Genomic DNA, 15,558 nt, shown 5'->3' with positions numbered 1-15,558 from the left:
AAAAGCTGTGTCTCATTTTGCATATCTTATCTTCTGCTATGCTGATCCTTCTGAAAAACTCAGTCAGTTGCTGCTGGAGTGTAGAGAGACAAAAAGGACAATTTGCAATGCAAGGGAGCCAGCGTGGTGTAGTGGTTAGAGTGCTGGACTAGGACCGGGGAGACCCGAGTTCTCATCCCCATTCAGCCATGATACTAGCTGGGTGACTCTGAGCCAGTCACTTCTCTCTCAGCCAAACCTACTTCACAGGGTTGTTGTGAGGAGAAACCTAAGTGTGTAGTACACCGCTCTGAGCTCCTTGGAGGAAGAGCGGGATATAAATGTAAAAATAAAAATATATATAAAATGCTGAAATGGAGCTCCAAAGTGTTTTCCAAAGTAAACAAAATTTGGATCCAAGAGGAGGTCATTTCGGTTTGTAAATGTAAATTATCAGAGGTCTAATTCTGGTTTCGATTTGTAGACAAATCATCCAAAATTGCCATTTTGGGGCACAAATCAATTTGTGCCTGAATCGAAACGCACAAGCCTAGTTTATGGCTTTGCATGGGCTTCAGACAGGGATCCTGACTACCTCTCTGTTTAGGCAGGCTTTTGGCTTGTTTGCTTGATTTGGTATTGTTTTTCCTTTATTTGTGTAGCTTCTGCTGCGGTGTTCCTTATTATTGATTTTTTAATCATTTATTGAAATATTATTTCTTGCAAAAAAATATGCACATCTTAGCAAAGAAAAGAAGTTGGCTTTATTGCATGTTTTGTTGTGGTTTTATGATGGTAGCTGCCTTGGGCATCCTGAGTGGAAAGGGAGAATAGTCTTAAATAAAAATAATGAATAACTGAAATTTTGTGCATATGGAAATATGAGAAGCACTTGCTGAAGCAAACCACGGCTGACTTTTCTTGCTGTGATGGAATGATCCTGATGGAATGGTCCTGTCAGTCTCAAAAGATTGGATATTCCTACACTAATCTTAAATTTGTGCTACTCTGCATTTTCTGTCTATATATTAAGTATTGTTACAAATGAAGAGTCTTCATTTCTGTTTCTATGGAGATGCAAATGAGCCCTGGAACTAGCTGGTCTTTAGCTCAAGCATGGCTTTGTTGCAGCATGTTTTATTTAGTATCTTCTTGACAGGTAGATATGTGGGATTTCACAGCAATATGCAGGACGCTGCAGGTGCCACCACAAAGTGCTAATCTTCTAATCCAGGGGTTCCCAACCTGTGATACTCCAGCTGTTGCTGAACTACCAACTTCCATCATCCACAGCTACACTTTATTGTGGATAGGGATAATGGGAGTTGTAGTTCAGCAAAATATGGAGTACCACAGGTTGGGGACATCAGATCTAGTCTGTGGAAAGCGAAAGGCAGTCAGTCATAGGCAGATACTTCTTAGATGCAAATGATGAGAAAAGGGACCCTTGTGCCTTGCATTGCTTGATCAGTATATCATGTTACCGGTGTGTTTCTATTGGTTCTTACCTTTCCCTTCTTGCTTCACAGTCCACATTCAGCTAGCACTGCCTTCCGTTTCAAAGGAATCCCAGATTACTTGAATTGCTATCGGTAAGTGAATTGCAGTGTTCACTGCCTCTCTTCTTGAGGGACTTGTCCTTTCTTCATGTGACAAAGGAGTACTGTGAGAGGCTGCAGCTTCTGTGTGATACGTTTTGTGGGTCCTCTTTCCTTTCCTAAAATTGAAAACTAATCTTGGGCACCATGTTGTCTATACCTAACCTTCTCCATTGTCTCTTCTGTCTGCTCCTGCACTTCCACACTCTGAATAGTTCATAGGGTATGGACAGATGTATCTGCCAACAGAAGCAAATGTGTGTTTTTCTGCTGCCAGGTGAGCTCTGCTTCACCCCACGCTTTTACTCAGATTATGCAGTAGTGCTAATTTCCTGTTCCCACATATATTTTAGGTGAGCTGTCTACCTTTAAAAAATAATCTGCATATTTATTTATTGATTTAACACATTTTTATACCACCTCATATGCAAGTCCCTGAGTGGTTCATAATCTAAAAACACAACAATTAAAACATTAACACAATTAAGGCAGTTTAAAATACAAATAAAAACTTAAACTTAAAACTTGAAGACTATAAACTAAAAGCCTGACTAAACAGATATGTTTTCAGTCCTTCTTAAAAACATCCAGAGAAGTGGGGGCTCTAATTTCGTTAGGAAGTGTGTTCCAAAGTCCTGGGGCAACCCTAGAAAAGGCCCAGTTTTGAGTCACTATCGACCGAACCGGTGGCAACTGCAACTGAACCTCCCCAGATGATCTTAATAGACGGCGGGGTTCATGAAGAAAAAGGTGTCCTCCTAAATACCTTGGACTCAATCCATTCAGGGCTTTGTAGGTAATAACCAGCACTTTGTAGTTTGCCCGGAAACTGATTGGCAGACAGTTCTTTTAAAATGGGTGTAATATGATCTCTTCAGGTAAACCCGACCTGGCTGTTACATTCTGTACTGAATGCAGTTTCTGGACTATGTACAAGGGCAGCCCAATGTAGAGCGCGTTGCAGTAGACAAGTCTGGATGTTACCAGCATATGCACCACTGTTTAAATGACACTTATCTCCAGAACTCGATGTAGCTGGAGTATTGGCTGAAGCTGATAGAATGCTCTCGTGACCACTCACTGCCTTAGCCTGAGAGATGCGGGAGAGGTTTGGATCCAGAAGTACTCCCAGACAACATACCTGAGGGAGTGTAACCCCATCCAGAACAAGCAGATCTAAGCCACTTCCTAAGTTCCGGCCTCCTGCAATAAGTACATCCATCTTGCTCAGATTCAGCCTCAGTTTGTTCACGCTCATCCAGCTCATTACTGTCTCCAGGCAGGCATTTAGGGAAGTTAGGCCAGTTCCTGATGGTTGACATGGAGAGATAGATTTGGATGTCATTAACATATGTATGGAGCTATTGTATGGTGTCCCTCAGGGCTCCATCCTATCTCCAATGATCTTTAACATCTACATGAAACCGCTGGGTGAGATCATCAGGGGATTTGGAGCAGGGTGTTCTCAATAGGCTGATGATACCCAAATCTATTTCTCCATGACATCATCATCAGGAAATGGCATAACTCCTCTATATGCCTGCCTACAGGCAGTAATGGACTGGATGAGGAATAATAAATTGAAACTGCCATGCTGTCCTGATCTCAATAGGGGGTGAGGGGTGGGACACCTCCTATTTATATATTTTTTCTTCCATTCAGAGTGCAAAGCTGTGAAGCTGTGAAGCAGAAAAAAACATCCAAGGCTAAATTTATAACTTTTCAAAATGTGGGCTTTTATTGGATTGAAGCGCCCAGTGGCTCAATCTTGGGGATCCTAGGATGAGACCACATTAGTTGAAGCTGCTTTGGGGCACAGATGCCCATTTCTTCAGGCTGGTCCTGACAATGGGATAGAGTGGAGACTCAAGTATTCCTGCCTTGACTCTTGCATATTTGTTAGATCTGGGAAGGTAACGCCACTTCAGGTTGCAGAGAACATTATTGCTGCATTGGATGCTGAGAAATCCAATCCTCGCCTCCGAGCAATTGTTCAATCAAGTAGGGAGGAGATAATCAAGGTATGTTGGACTTCTCTTGGTGGAAGTGTTGCTTTTCCCTTTGGAAAAAAGGCCTCATTTAAATGGAGGGAGGGCCAGATCTCCTGTGCTGAATTATCTGATCCAGGTTTCATGCTGGGAATACTTTAGCCTGCCATTCTGTACAATTAATTAGTAGTAACAGAGATAGGGTATCCTTGAATGAATCTATGTTACATGACTTACCTAATCTTAAAAATTTCTCCCTGTTTAGATGGCCAAAGCCTCTACTGATCGCTATAGAAACAGAAAACCCCTCTCTCTTCTGGATGGAATCCCAGTGTGTCTTAAGGAGGAGATTAAAGTGGTATGTGTACTAAACTTGTTTGCCTTGACTGAATAAGACCATCCCTAAAGAGAGAGAGAGAGAGAGAGAGGTGGTGATCTGCCTGTCATGTTGCTCTTGTATATGGATTTCAGCATTGGGGATAGCTGGGAAATGACCTTGGAACAATCCTCTGGAACTGCCGTGGGGGTGGCGGGGGAGAGACTGATGGGCTGTCAAGGATCGCAGCATAAGGTGTCTTGTGTGTGTGTGGTTTTTATGAGGTGCCCTATCACCACCGAAGTGGAACACAGTACTTGGACACAAAGCCAGAGACTGAAGATGCCACAGTGACCAGGAAACTGCGGGAGGCTGGTGCTGTTATTATTGGTGTCTCCAATATGCATGAGTTGGGTACTGGAACCACTGGCTGTAATCCCAACAGGTAAAGTAGTTTGCATTCGCTAATTAAATTTGGTTTGAAAATTGCATTCTGGGAAACCTTGGAATTTCCCAGTAAGAAGGTTGATGATGGTGAACAAAAAATTACAATAAGTTTAGTGCTATCCCAGATTAACAAATTTTGTGACCACTTATGCCTCAATATATTTGATAGCCCTCAATGTCGGGGTTCCCTCTAAGGTGTGCACATGTGTGCACACATACAATTTTTTTTAATGTCTGCTCGGTTAATTTTAGCCACCTAATGGCACAGCAGGAAAGTAACCTGCTTAGAGAGCAGGAGGCTGTTGGTTCGAATCCCCACTGGTGTGTTTCTCAGAATATGGGAAACTCCTATATTGGGCTGCAGCAATATAGGAAGATGCTGAACGGCATCATCTCATACTGCGCAGGAGATGGCAATGGTAAACGCCTCCTGTATTCTACCAAGAAAACCACATGGCTCTGTGGTCTCCAGGAGTCGACACCAACTCGATGGCACAACCTTTCCTTTCCTTTCAATTAATTTTAGATCCTGCTCAGGTTGAATCAGGAAGACCCCACTCTGAATGCATGTGGGCACACACTGCTTTGATACTGCACAAACCTGAAAAAAGAGGGAACACAATTCAAGATGCCAATAAACAGTTTGTTCTAAAACATAAATGTGGCTACCCTTTTGGAATTTTTCACATTGGTGGACAAACTTTCATAAACAACAGCTTGTCTGCCATTGCTGCTCTTCTCAAAAATACCTAGCAGCTGTAGGGGGATGCTGCTTGTATTCTAGCCAAGGGTGACTTCCCTATAAGGCAAGAGAAAATGACAGCCTCGGGTAGTAAGTGTACCACAAAGTGGCAAGTATGGCCACCTCATCCCCCCACCCTTTGCGGGCATCACCCAATTGTCTGGGGCTGCCATCTTGCTGCCTTGCTGCCATCCCTATGAGTTTTGCTCCTCTTCCTTTTGCACTGGCCACACATTCTGTTCTCTGGTGCTTCACTGTTTGTTTACAGCTTTAGTGTCACCCTGGCGTCTACCATTTGTTGTTTACTTTCTCTCATGCTCTATCCTCCACTAGTTCAGGGGGGAGAGGGGCAGCATTGGGGATGCTTCTGCAGGAGGTAGGACTGGTGCAAGATCAAGTGCTGGCTCTGGATGAGATGTGGGGCTGGTGAGTGAGGTGGAGCAGGATATTGCCTTTGCCTTAAGTGGCAGAAGGCAACAAGCTGGTCTTGGTTTTAGGACATGCTCTGTACACAAGGTGAGTCAGAGAGAGGACCAGGAAGCCTGGCCAACTTCGTCAGGTGCTATCTCCTACCAGTCGTTAGCTATCATTAAGGCTATTCTGACTTAGGATGCCACTGCTCCAAAAAGTTGTAAGAATGTGCAACCAAACCATTTTCGCAAATTTTACAGCCAGAATGTTCTTCGTCCTTAATCTTTCCACGCATGATTAACAGCAATAAGAAGTATTCTCGCTCAGAAGAGAGTTGTATTTGTAAACCAGGATGGGTTGACTCGACCTCATAACAACAGCCCTGTTGGATCAGGCCCAAGGCCCATCTAGTTCAGCATACTGTTTCACACAGTGGCCCACCAGATGCCACTAGAAGCCACAGACAGGAGTTGACAGCATGCCCTCTCTCCTGCTGTTACTCCCCTGCTACTGGTACTCAGAGGCATCCTGCCTTTGAGGCTGGAGGTAGCCTATAGCCCTTCGACTAGTAGCCAGTGATAGACCTCTCCTCCATGAAGTTATCCAAACCCCTCTTAAAACCATCCAGGTTGTTGGCTGTCACCACATCTTTTGGCAGAGAATTCCACAAGTGGATCACGCGTTGTGTGAAAAAGTACTACTTCTGTTTGCTGGTCCTAAATTTCCTGGCAATCAATTTCATGGGATGACCCCTGGTTCTAGTGTTATGTGAGAGGGAGAAGAATTTATCTCTATCCACTTTCTCCACACCATGCATGATTTTATAGACCTCTATCATGTCTCCCCACAGTTGTCTTTTTTCTAAACTAAATAGCCCCAGGTGTTGTAGCCTTGCCTCATAAGGAAGGTGCTCTAGGCCCCTGATCATCTTGGTTGCCCTCTTCTACACCTTTCCCAGTTCTACAATGTCCTTTTTTAGATGTGGTGATCAGAATTGTACACAGTACTCCAGGTTTGGCCGCACTATAGTTTTGTAAAAGGGCATTATAATATTAGCAGTTTTATTTTCAATCCCCTTCCTAATGATCCCTAGCATGGAATTGGCCTTTTTTCACAGCTGCCGCACATTTAGTCAACAGTTTCAACATCTGTCCACCACGACCCCAAGATCCCTCTCCTGGTCAGTCACCGACAGCTCAGATCCCATCAGCGTATACTTGAAGTTGGGGTTTTTCGTCCCAATGTGCATCACTTTACACTTGCCAGCATAGAACTGTATTTGCCATTTTGTCACCCACTCACCCAGTTTGGAGGGTTCTTCGATGTGGTATCTGTCTTTTACACAAATGGTCTATGCGCCTGTGCAAAGACCTCGTCAGAATCTAACAAGCTCAATTATCCTGCTCTGGTTGGGAACCCTGCCCCAGCTGCTATATGTGGCTGCACCACTCCTCACCCAGCTAGTCTTTCTTCATCCACACTTCAGTGAACATCGTAGAATCTACAGCTCAGCAACGAGTAGGATCTAGCTATCCCCTTATTGTTTTTCTCCTTTCATTTCTTAATTTTTGCATACTAGTGGTTTTTCCTTAGAGTTTTGTCTTTTTTCAGGATTTTCCCCTCTTGGAGCTCCAATCTCAACTGGGACAGAGTGTGTTGGCAGGCTGGCCTTCGGCGTTTATGCTGGGCACGACGAACTTTAAGAAATGTATCCACTGCAGATCTAAGATCCCTTCCCCTGATTCTCATACTGAGTGTCTCTTGTGCTTGGAGGAATCCCACATTGTCGAGACATGTCTTCATTGTTAGAAATTCACAAAGCAGGCTCGCAAAAATAGGGCTTCTCACCTGCGTGCAGCCCTGTGGGAGCTGGCTCTCAGTTCCTGGGAAGCCTCATCATTGAAGTGGTCAATAAAAATGGCTTCACTGGTACAATCGGAACGTGTGGTGTCTGCTCCTGTGGAGGCTGAAAACCCGGCCCTGGTAGTGGCTTTGGTATCCTCTACTACTCAGCCTTTGTCAGCTTCGATTGAGCCGGTGCGCTTGGAAGTGGCTGTGGTACTGAAGTCCTCACCAAATCCCTTGGGATCAGTACCGAAGCTGAAAAAGAAGAAGCTGAAGTTGCATCTTGACTTGCCAGCAGGTCGACATCTCCTTCCTATACCCAAGAAGAAGAAGATAGAGGAGGTTCCTGCATTGGAGGCCCCTGTGGCCAGGAAGACTAAAGTGGCCTCGGATCATCCCATACAGAAGTCGGTGTCGGCATGACTTAGCTCACCTGTGGCTGCGGAGTCATTGGACCTGGCCCATGATCACACTAGGTCAAGTAGAGAACTTTTGGTGGCGACGAATGAACAGGGGTATGCTTCATCAGAGGAGGAGGCCTATTCTCCAACCAAGCCTGCGGAGGATGCCTGATGGCTGCCTAGGCATTGGTCGCCCCCGTGAAGGCACCAGGAGCGTATCTCTCTTAGGGACTGTGATGCCCGTTGGGAATCGGAAGACTGCTCCTTGACTTACAGGCAGGATCAGTCCTGGGATACCTGGCGGCTGAATGTCGCTCTTCGAGTGACGTTGAACCTTCTTATGGCGCTTGGCTCCAGGACTCTGGATCATGCAATTGATACCAGATAGACTATTGGTCTGACCACTTGGACTATGTGCGACCCCACTATGGGTCTCGTTACTCGGATGGTCCCGTGTATGGGAAACCCATGATGATGAGGGGTTGGCGTGAACCCCCCTCACACTCAGAAGGGAGGCCATGTTTCCGCTCACCACAACGCTCCCTGAGGGACCGAAACGAGTGTTGTGAACCGCCCCCTTCAGTTCCAGTGATACAACAGACTACCGTGCCCATGCCAGTTCTGCAGACTGGACTTTCCGCTTCAATACCAGACAACCCGGATAGCAAAACGGGCTCCTCTTTGGATCCGACGCCTTTGGCACAAGATGCTTTGGCTCCCCCAGAGCCTGAATATGAGAGTGATGCTAGCTCCCAGGACTCTGAAGTTGTTTCCCTGGGCTCGTCTCCGCTCGACCTACAGTCGGACTCGAAGCCTGTCTCCCCATTGGAGAACTTCAAACTGTACTCCGCTTATGTGACCAGAATGGCTTCGGCCTTGGGAGTGAGCCTCGGTACCCAGCAAAAAGGAGAGCTGGACTCGTTGTTCAGCCTTATTGACTCGGAGGCCAAAGTACTGGCCACTTTGCTTCTGAACCCAGCGTTATTGAGGGTCATGCGGGGTCACTGGAAGAAGCCCGTGACGCTTTCTCAGCCTAACAGGCATCTAGAGAATTTTTACACAGTGCAATTACAAGATGATACGACCTTTTTGAAAAATCATCCCACCCCGAATTCTGTTGTCGTGGAGGCATCCTTGCAAAGGACCAGAGGTCACAGCCAGTCAGCACCGAGTGATAAAGAGGGCAGAAAATTGGATTCCTTCAGGAGAAGGCTTTATTCGGCCTCGGCCCTCCACTTGAGAGTGGCCGATTATCAGGCTTATAACGCCCAATATGACCACTTTTTGTGGGAGAAAGTGGGTCCTTTCCTGGATATCCTCCCACAGGACAAGAGGGATCCGGCAAAAGCTTTTTTCTATGAGGCTAGTCAAGTGGTGAAACAAGAACTTTATTTGGCCCGACATTCGGTGAAATGTGTGGCTAAGGTGATGGCCACTTCTGTGGTGCTCAGACGACATGCTTGGTTGCATTCATCTGGACTGCACTATGAGGTCCGTGCTAGGGTCAAGGATCTGCACTTTGAGGGCTCTAGCCTTTTTTCTGAGCAGACGGATGACACGCTCCAGAAGGTTGAGAAATTGAGGAGCACAGCGCGCTCCATGTTGTATGCTCCATCGGCTGCCAAGCCACAGAAAACGGCCAAGTGGTCGCCTTATCAACTGCAGAAGGCCCCTTCTCAGCAACAGTCACCTTTGGAATGGTCCTTTCAGGGCAACAAGCCCCAGTCAATATACAAGTCAGGCATCCAGCCCAATAAGATGCTTTTTCAGAAGCAGTGCCCGAATACTTTCCAAAAGAAGCAATGACTCGGGGTGCTTCAGGACTTGCCTGACCCCCTTCTCGGTGAGCTGGGACAAAGTGACTATGGACCAGTGGGTCCTTACAGTCAGATGTTTGCACTATGCCCTGAAATGTTGCGGGACATGGCCAGAGTCTGGAATTGTGGTGACCCCATGCATCCTGGAGGTGGACCAGGAGATCGCTGCTTTCCTGTCAAAGGATGTGATCGAGAAGGTTGCCAATCCCGACAGACCTGGGTTCTATTCCTGGTACTTTCTTGTACCAAAACTAGACGGTGGCCAGTGCCCTATACTAGACCTCAGGGCCCTGAATAAACATTTGATCTACAAGAGGTTCCAAATGCTGTCGGTACTGAGCATTATGACCATCCTGGAAAAGAACAAGTGGATGGTTTCCCTGGACTTAAAAGACATCTTGATACCATGTCTCGATACATCCTCAGCATTGACATTTCCTGTGGTTTCAGATCGGGGGGGTTCCCCTTTCAATTCAAGGCCTTGCCGTTTGGCCTCACGACGGCGCTGCGAGTTTTTATGAAATGTCTGGTCCCAGTGGTGGCTTTCCTGCAGGTTCTGCCATATCTAGACAATTGGCTCATCCTGGCAAACATGGACGGGCAGTCCTGGACACCCTCGGGCTCATAGTAGATACTCTGCAGGATCTGGGGTTCTAAATAAACTTCGAAAAATTTCAGTTGGAACCGACCTGACGAATACAGTTCATTGGACTGATATTCGATGTGACCTAGGAAAAGGTCTTCCTTCCAGACGGCCGCATGAAAACTCTCCAGAAACTGGCGGGTGCTTTCTTAGCCAGAGGCCCACAGAATATGTGCTCCATGCAGTGCCTCTTGGGTCACATGGCGGCTACTACATATGTGCTGCATCAGGCATGTCTTTAGATGCACATCATTCAGAGATGGTTTTTGGATGTGTTCAATCCCCTTTAGAATCCGGGGCATCTAGCGCGCACCCCCCCCCCCATGGGTACAGGCAATGGCAGAGTGGTGGACTGAGTTTCAGCACCTGAGTGTCGGTGCTCCCTTTCAGTCCCCTCGAGCCCGTTGGGTGGTCACAACAGACGCCTTGGAGCTTGGTTGAAGGGCACACCTGAAAGGATTTTGCCTGAGTGGACACTGATCCCCCAAGGAAAGGGCTCAACCCAACAATTATCTGGAGCTGTTGGCCATTTTCAATGTTCTCAAAGGCTTCCTACCCTTGATTGGTGGTCACACAGTGATTATACAGCACAAACAGACAATACGACGGTGAAAGCCTATGTCAATCTACAGGGCGGCACGTCCTCGAGGAGCCTTCTGTTTCTGTCTCTGGACCTTTGGCATTGGTGCGTGGCACATGTGGTATCGCCTCAGGCAATTCATATATAGGGTTCCTTGAATGTCCAAGCGGACACTCTGAGTAGAATGACGGTGGTCTCCCACAAGTGGGCATTATACCAAGGTGTTCTCAGGGACATATTTGTAAATTGGGGAGTCCCTACTCTGGCCCTAGTTGCTTCCCGGGAAAATACATAATGTGTCCTCTATTGCTCCAGGGGGAGGGGAGGGGAGGGCGAGGGTTCTCTAGGCGATGCCTTCGTCCTGTCTTGGATGGGCCCTCTTCTATATGCGTTTCCCCCGTTTCCCCTCATTCCAAGGGTCCTACGCAAACTGAGGGTGGATCGGGCCAGGGTGATCCTGATAGCCCTGTGGTGGCCCAGAAGGCCTTGGTTTCTGGCCCTGAGGCGCTTGGCAATGGATTGGGAACACCTGCCTGCCCTACCGGACCTGCTGTCGTAGGAGAAGGGATGAGTGCTACACCTGGATGTTCGGTCCCTCCATCTGACAGCATGGAAGGTCCTGCCGACTTCCCGTTAAGACTTAAGGAAGTTTTGGTTACTGCCAGGAAGCAGTCCACACGGAAGTCCTATGATCACAAATGGAATCGTTTCTGTTCTTTCGCTTCCCTGCATGGGTTTGATGCATTTAATCCATCTGTACAAGATATATGTAACTATCTGTTGTCCCTTAAGGAGTCTGGTTTAAAACTCTCATCCCTTAAAGTGTATTTGGCTGCCATTGTGGCGCGTTCTCCCGCTGACCGGGCTTCATGGTTTAAAGATCTGGTGATGAAATGTTTTCTGAAAGGTTTGACATATATGTTCCTAGACAATCCTGTCATGTCACCAGCCTGGGACCTATCAGTGGTATTGGCTGGTCTGCTGCAATCACCATTTGAGCCTCTGGCTATAATAGATCCCCATCTTTTGACCTGGAAGGTCGCCTTTTAGGTGGCCATTACCTCCGCCAGGAGGGTAAGTGAGCTGAGGGCCCTGAGGGTTGACCAACCATACCTTCAGTTCCATAAGGACAAGGTCATACTCCGGCCGGATGTCCAGTTCCTGCCCAAATTGGTGTCCATGTCTCACCGTTCGTCCCCGCTCAATTTGCCCATGTTTTTTCTGAATCCTTCATTGGATGCGGAGAGAAGATTACATTGTTTGGATGTTAGAAGGGCGTTATCCTTCTACATTCAGAGGTCTGCTGAATGGAGGAAATATCCTACCTTGTTTGTTCTTTATGATGGGCTCTCTAAAGGTCTCCAAGTATCTGCCCAATCCATGTCTAGGTTGATAGTTTTCACAATTGAGCTTTGTTATCAATTGGTTCATAAGCAGTTGCCTGCAATGGTCAAGGCGCACTCTGTTAGGTCCGGGGCGGCCTCTGTGGCTTTTGATCGTGCAGTCCTGTTGGACGCTATCTGTCAGGCAGCTACCTGGGCTTCGCCCCATTCGTTTATCTGTCATTATGCAATTGATGCCAGGGCATGGAATGATGCTGTATTTGGCAGGAGTGTCCTGCAATCTATTTTTGGTTGATGTACTTGTTTTGAAATAAATACTTCTGGCAGATTACATATTGTTTCTGTCTTCCCTCCTCCTTGGGTGCTAGCTTGTTATGAGCCCATTTGTGTAAAAGACAGAGACCACGTCGAAGAACAGTTTACTCACCTTTAACTTTGGTTCTTCTAGTGGTCATCTGTACTTTTACATGCCCTCCCATCCTCCCTGCGGGGTTCACTGAAGCTGGACTCCGTGACTGAGGGGATGAGGAGTGGCGCAGCTGGGGGCAGGGTTCCCGCCCAAAGCAGGAGAATTGAGCTTGTTAGATTCCGACAAGGTCTCTGTGGAGGTTCATAGCCCATTTGTGTAAAGGTACAGATGGCCACTAGAAGAACCAAAATTAAAGGTGAGTAACCTGTTGATCCTTTTGGAGCTCCTCACAATCCGTTTTGGATTTCAGTACCCGAAAGAGCTTGATATCTGCAAATTTGGCCACCTCACTGCTTACCCCTTCTTCTAAATCATTTATGAATAAATTAAAAAGCACCGGTCCCAGTACAGATCCCTGAGGGGACCCCACTTGTGAAAACTCTCCATTTATCCCTACCCTATGTAATAGATGTAACACTTCACCATACGAATTTTCAGTTCTATACTGAAATCCCTATTACAGAGCAGATGTTTCATTTTTACAAAAACCTGTCTTGCCATTTCAATTCTGGTGTTTTATTTCTTGTGTGCTGTCATTGTGTTCATTAAACCATGTTGCCAAGTATTTATAATGTGAAACTCTTTCAGTTTGGGTGGTGTTGATTGTTAGGTTCGTTGCAATGAGAGCTCCTTTGCAGATGGCCATGTACTTAGTTTTTCTCAAATTCATTCTCAACCCATATTCTACACTGACTCGTTTTATGCATTCCAAAAGATTTTGCAGATCTGTTATGTTGTCTGCTAGCATGACAGTATCGTCTGCATAACTAATATTATTTGCCGCTTTGCCATTGATAATACCACCTTGTTGTTCAAAAAGTGCTTTGGTAAATATTGCTTCAGAATACATGTTGAATTATGCATGTGAATTATGCATCCCTGTCTCATTCTTCTTTGAATGTCAATCTCTTTTGTCTTTTCTCCATCAACGCAGACTATAGCCTTTTGATGCCAATATAGGTTTCTTATTTTATATGAATGTCTGTGTCATCAATGTTTTTGCTCTTCAGTATTTCCATGAGCCATTCGTGGCACACTTTATCAAAGGACTTTTCATAATCTATGCAATATATATAGATGTGTCTGTTCATATCAAGTGTATGAACAACAATTCTCATATTGTATGAGAATATTCATTCCGAATATATACAGCTTCTTGTAAATTCTGCTGTGTATAATCTTCAGGAATATTTTTAATGCGTGACTCATGACGCTTATTGTCCTGTACTCAGAAGAGTCCTTTGCGTTATTTTTCTTAGGTAACAATACAAATGTTAATTTCAGCCATTCATGTGGCCTAATTCCGATTTTATATACTGTATTATAGAGATCAACCAGAAGCGGTATCTCTTCTTCTCCTATTAGCCTGAGCTCAACTGGTACCTCATCTGAACCAACAGCTTTCCTTTATTTAGCATTTTTCATTGCATGTTCTACTTCATGTGTTATTTTTTATTGCCAAACATTAACTATATAGTATGACCTTTGCTAAGCCACCTAATGGCGCAGTGGGGAAATGACTTGACTAGCAAGCCAGAGGTTGCCGGTTTGAATCCCTGCTGGTATGTTTCCCAGACAATGGGAAACACCTATATTGGGCAGCAGCGATATAGGAACATGCTGAAAAGCATCATCTCATACTGCATGGGAGACAATGGTAAACCTCTCCTGTATTCTACCAAAGACAACCACAGGGCTCTGTGGTTGCCAGCAGCCAACACCGACTTGACAGCACACTTCACCTTTATGACCTTTGCTGCATTTCAGTGTTGTCTTTTGTGATTAGTACATGTCTTCAGCTCCCTATGCATTTCTCTGTAACTGGGAACATGGTGTGCCCCCCCCCCCCGCCATCTTCTCTCTAATTTTTTTTTCATCTGTGTGCGGAATGAGATTTTTCCTGGGCAGCAGTTTCAAGGCAGTGTGTACACATGTACATTCAGTGTGGGGCCTTCCTGAGCGGGATCTAAAATTAACTGAGCAGACATAAAAACATGTGAGCTTGCACACATGTGCATGCCTTAGAGGAAACACTTCCCGCCCACCCAAGTGCCCCACACACACAGACACTTTAACCATGTGGTAAGAACAGGGGCCCCAGTCCCACTGGGGAAATGTGAAATACTATTACAGTTGTGAGAAGCAGGAAGAAGCAGAAGACACGGCTCTGCTGCTCCAAACTTCAGGTGTGGTTCCCCGCAGGTGATTCCTATGGATTTTGTGCCAGCCACAGTTTTAACACACCACTCTGCCTCCGTGTCTAGTTTGGGTAGCTAGGTCTACACTGCGCTCCTAGTACCGGTAGTCAAAACGTTGAGATCTGTCCTTCTCCTCTGGTGTTGGTGGTATTGCCTTCAAAGCATTTCTTTCTCTTCCTTCCAGATATCATGGTACAGCTAGGAACCCTTACAACCCTCAGCATTTCACTGGTGGCAGCTCCAGTGGGTCAGCAGCCGCTGTGGCTTCAGGTGAGGCATCAACGGGTGTGGAATGGGGAGATATTGGGGAAGAAAACTTTGGGGAAGTGGCGAGGAGAAAAGCATGGCTGCAAAGATCTTTGTCAGAAGTGACATAACCTAAGGCTGGTAGGGAAACATGGTGGGCTAGGTTGTTTCCTTTCAAACAAGGAAGCTTCTCATTACTCCACTTCTCTTTAGGCCTTTGCCCACTGGCCATTGGCACAGATGGGGGCGGTTCTGTGAGGATCCCTGCTTCCTTCTGTGGCATTGTGGGACTAAAAGGTAAAATCCTTTTACTTGGCTGGAGGTCCTAGATTTCCCTGGGGTGGGGGAGGAGGAAAGAGGCAGCACAGAAATGCTACTGTGGGAGCCATATGCTGGGTCATGGGAAGGTAGCACCAATTCATTGTGGACCAGTTAAGCACAGTGGAGACCCCTAGCTAGAGAAGAGGAATTCTTTCCTGTCTTCCATTTCATTATCACACTTCCCTGTTCCCTTGGATTGAAGCCACCTTATTTG

General features: G+C 46.2%; 1 protein-coding gene across 6 annotated transcripts in view; it reads left to right on the top strand.

The window, feature by feature from the left end:
• Positions 1-15,558, top strand: part of LOC128342566 (uncharacterized) — a 51,261-nt gene that overhangs the window by 13,649 nt on the left and 22,054 nt on the right. For all 6 annotated transcript variants that reach the window (XM_053289982.1, XM_053289977.1, XM_053289979.1 and 3 more), the window contains 6 exons: positions 1,509-1,571; positions 3,481-3,598; positions 3,831-3,923; positions 4,166-4,326; positions 14,962-15,047; positions 15,237-15,320. In XM_053289982.1, coding sequence (XP_053145957.1) covers positions 1,509-1,571; positions 3,481-3,598; positions 3,831-3,923; positions 4,166-4,326; positions 14,962-15,047; positions 15,237-15,320 — 605 coding nt within the window. The remainder of the gene's footprint in view (positions 1-1,508; positions 1,572-3,480; positions 3,599-3,830; positions 3,924-4,165; positions 4,327-14,961; positions 15,048-15,236; positions 15,321-15,558) is intronic.

This window comes from Hemicordylus capensis, chromosome 2 (assembly GCF_027244095.1).
Source record: "Hemicordylus capensis ecotype Gifberg chromosome 2, rHemCap1.1.pri, whole genome shotgun sequence".
NCBI classification, from domain to species: Eukaryota; Metazoa; Chordata; class Lepidosauria; order Squamata; family Cordylidae; genus Hemicordylus; species Hemicordylus capensis.
The sequence above is the reverse complement of the archived record's forward strand: the minus strand, read 5'-3'. Positions and strand labels throughout refer to the sequence as shown.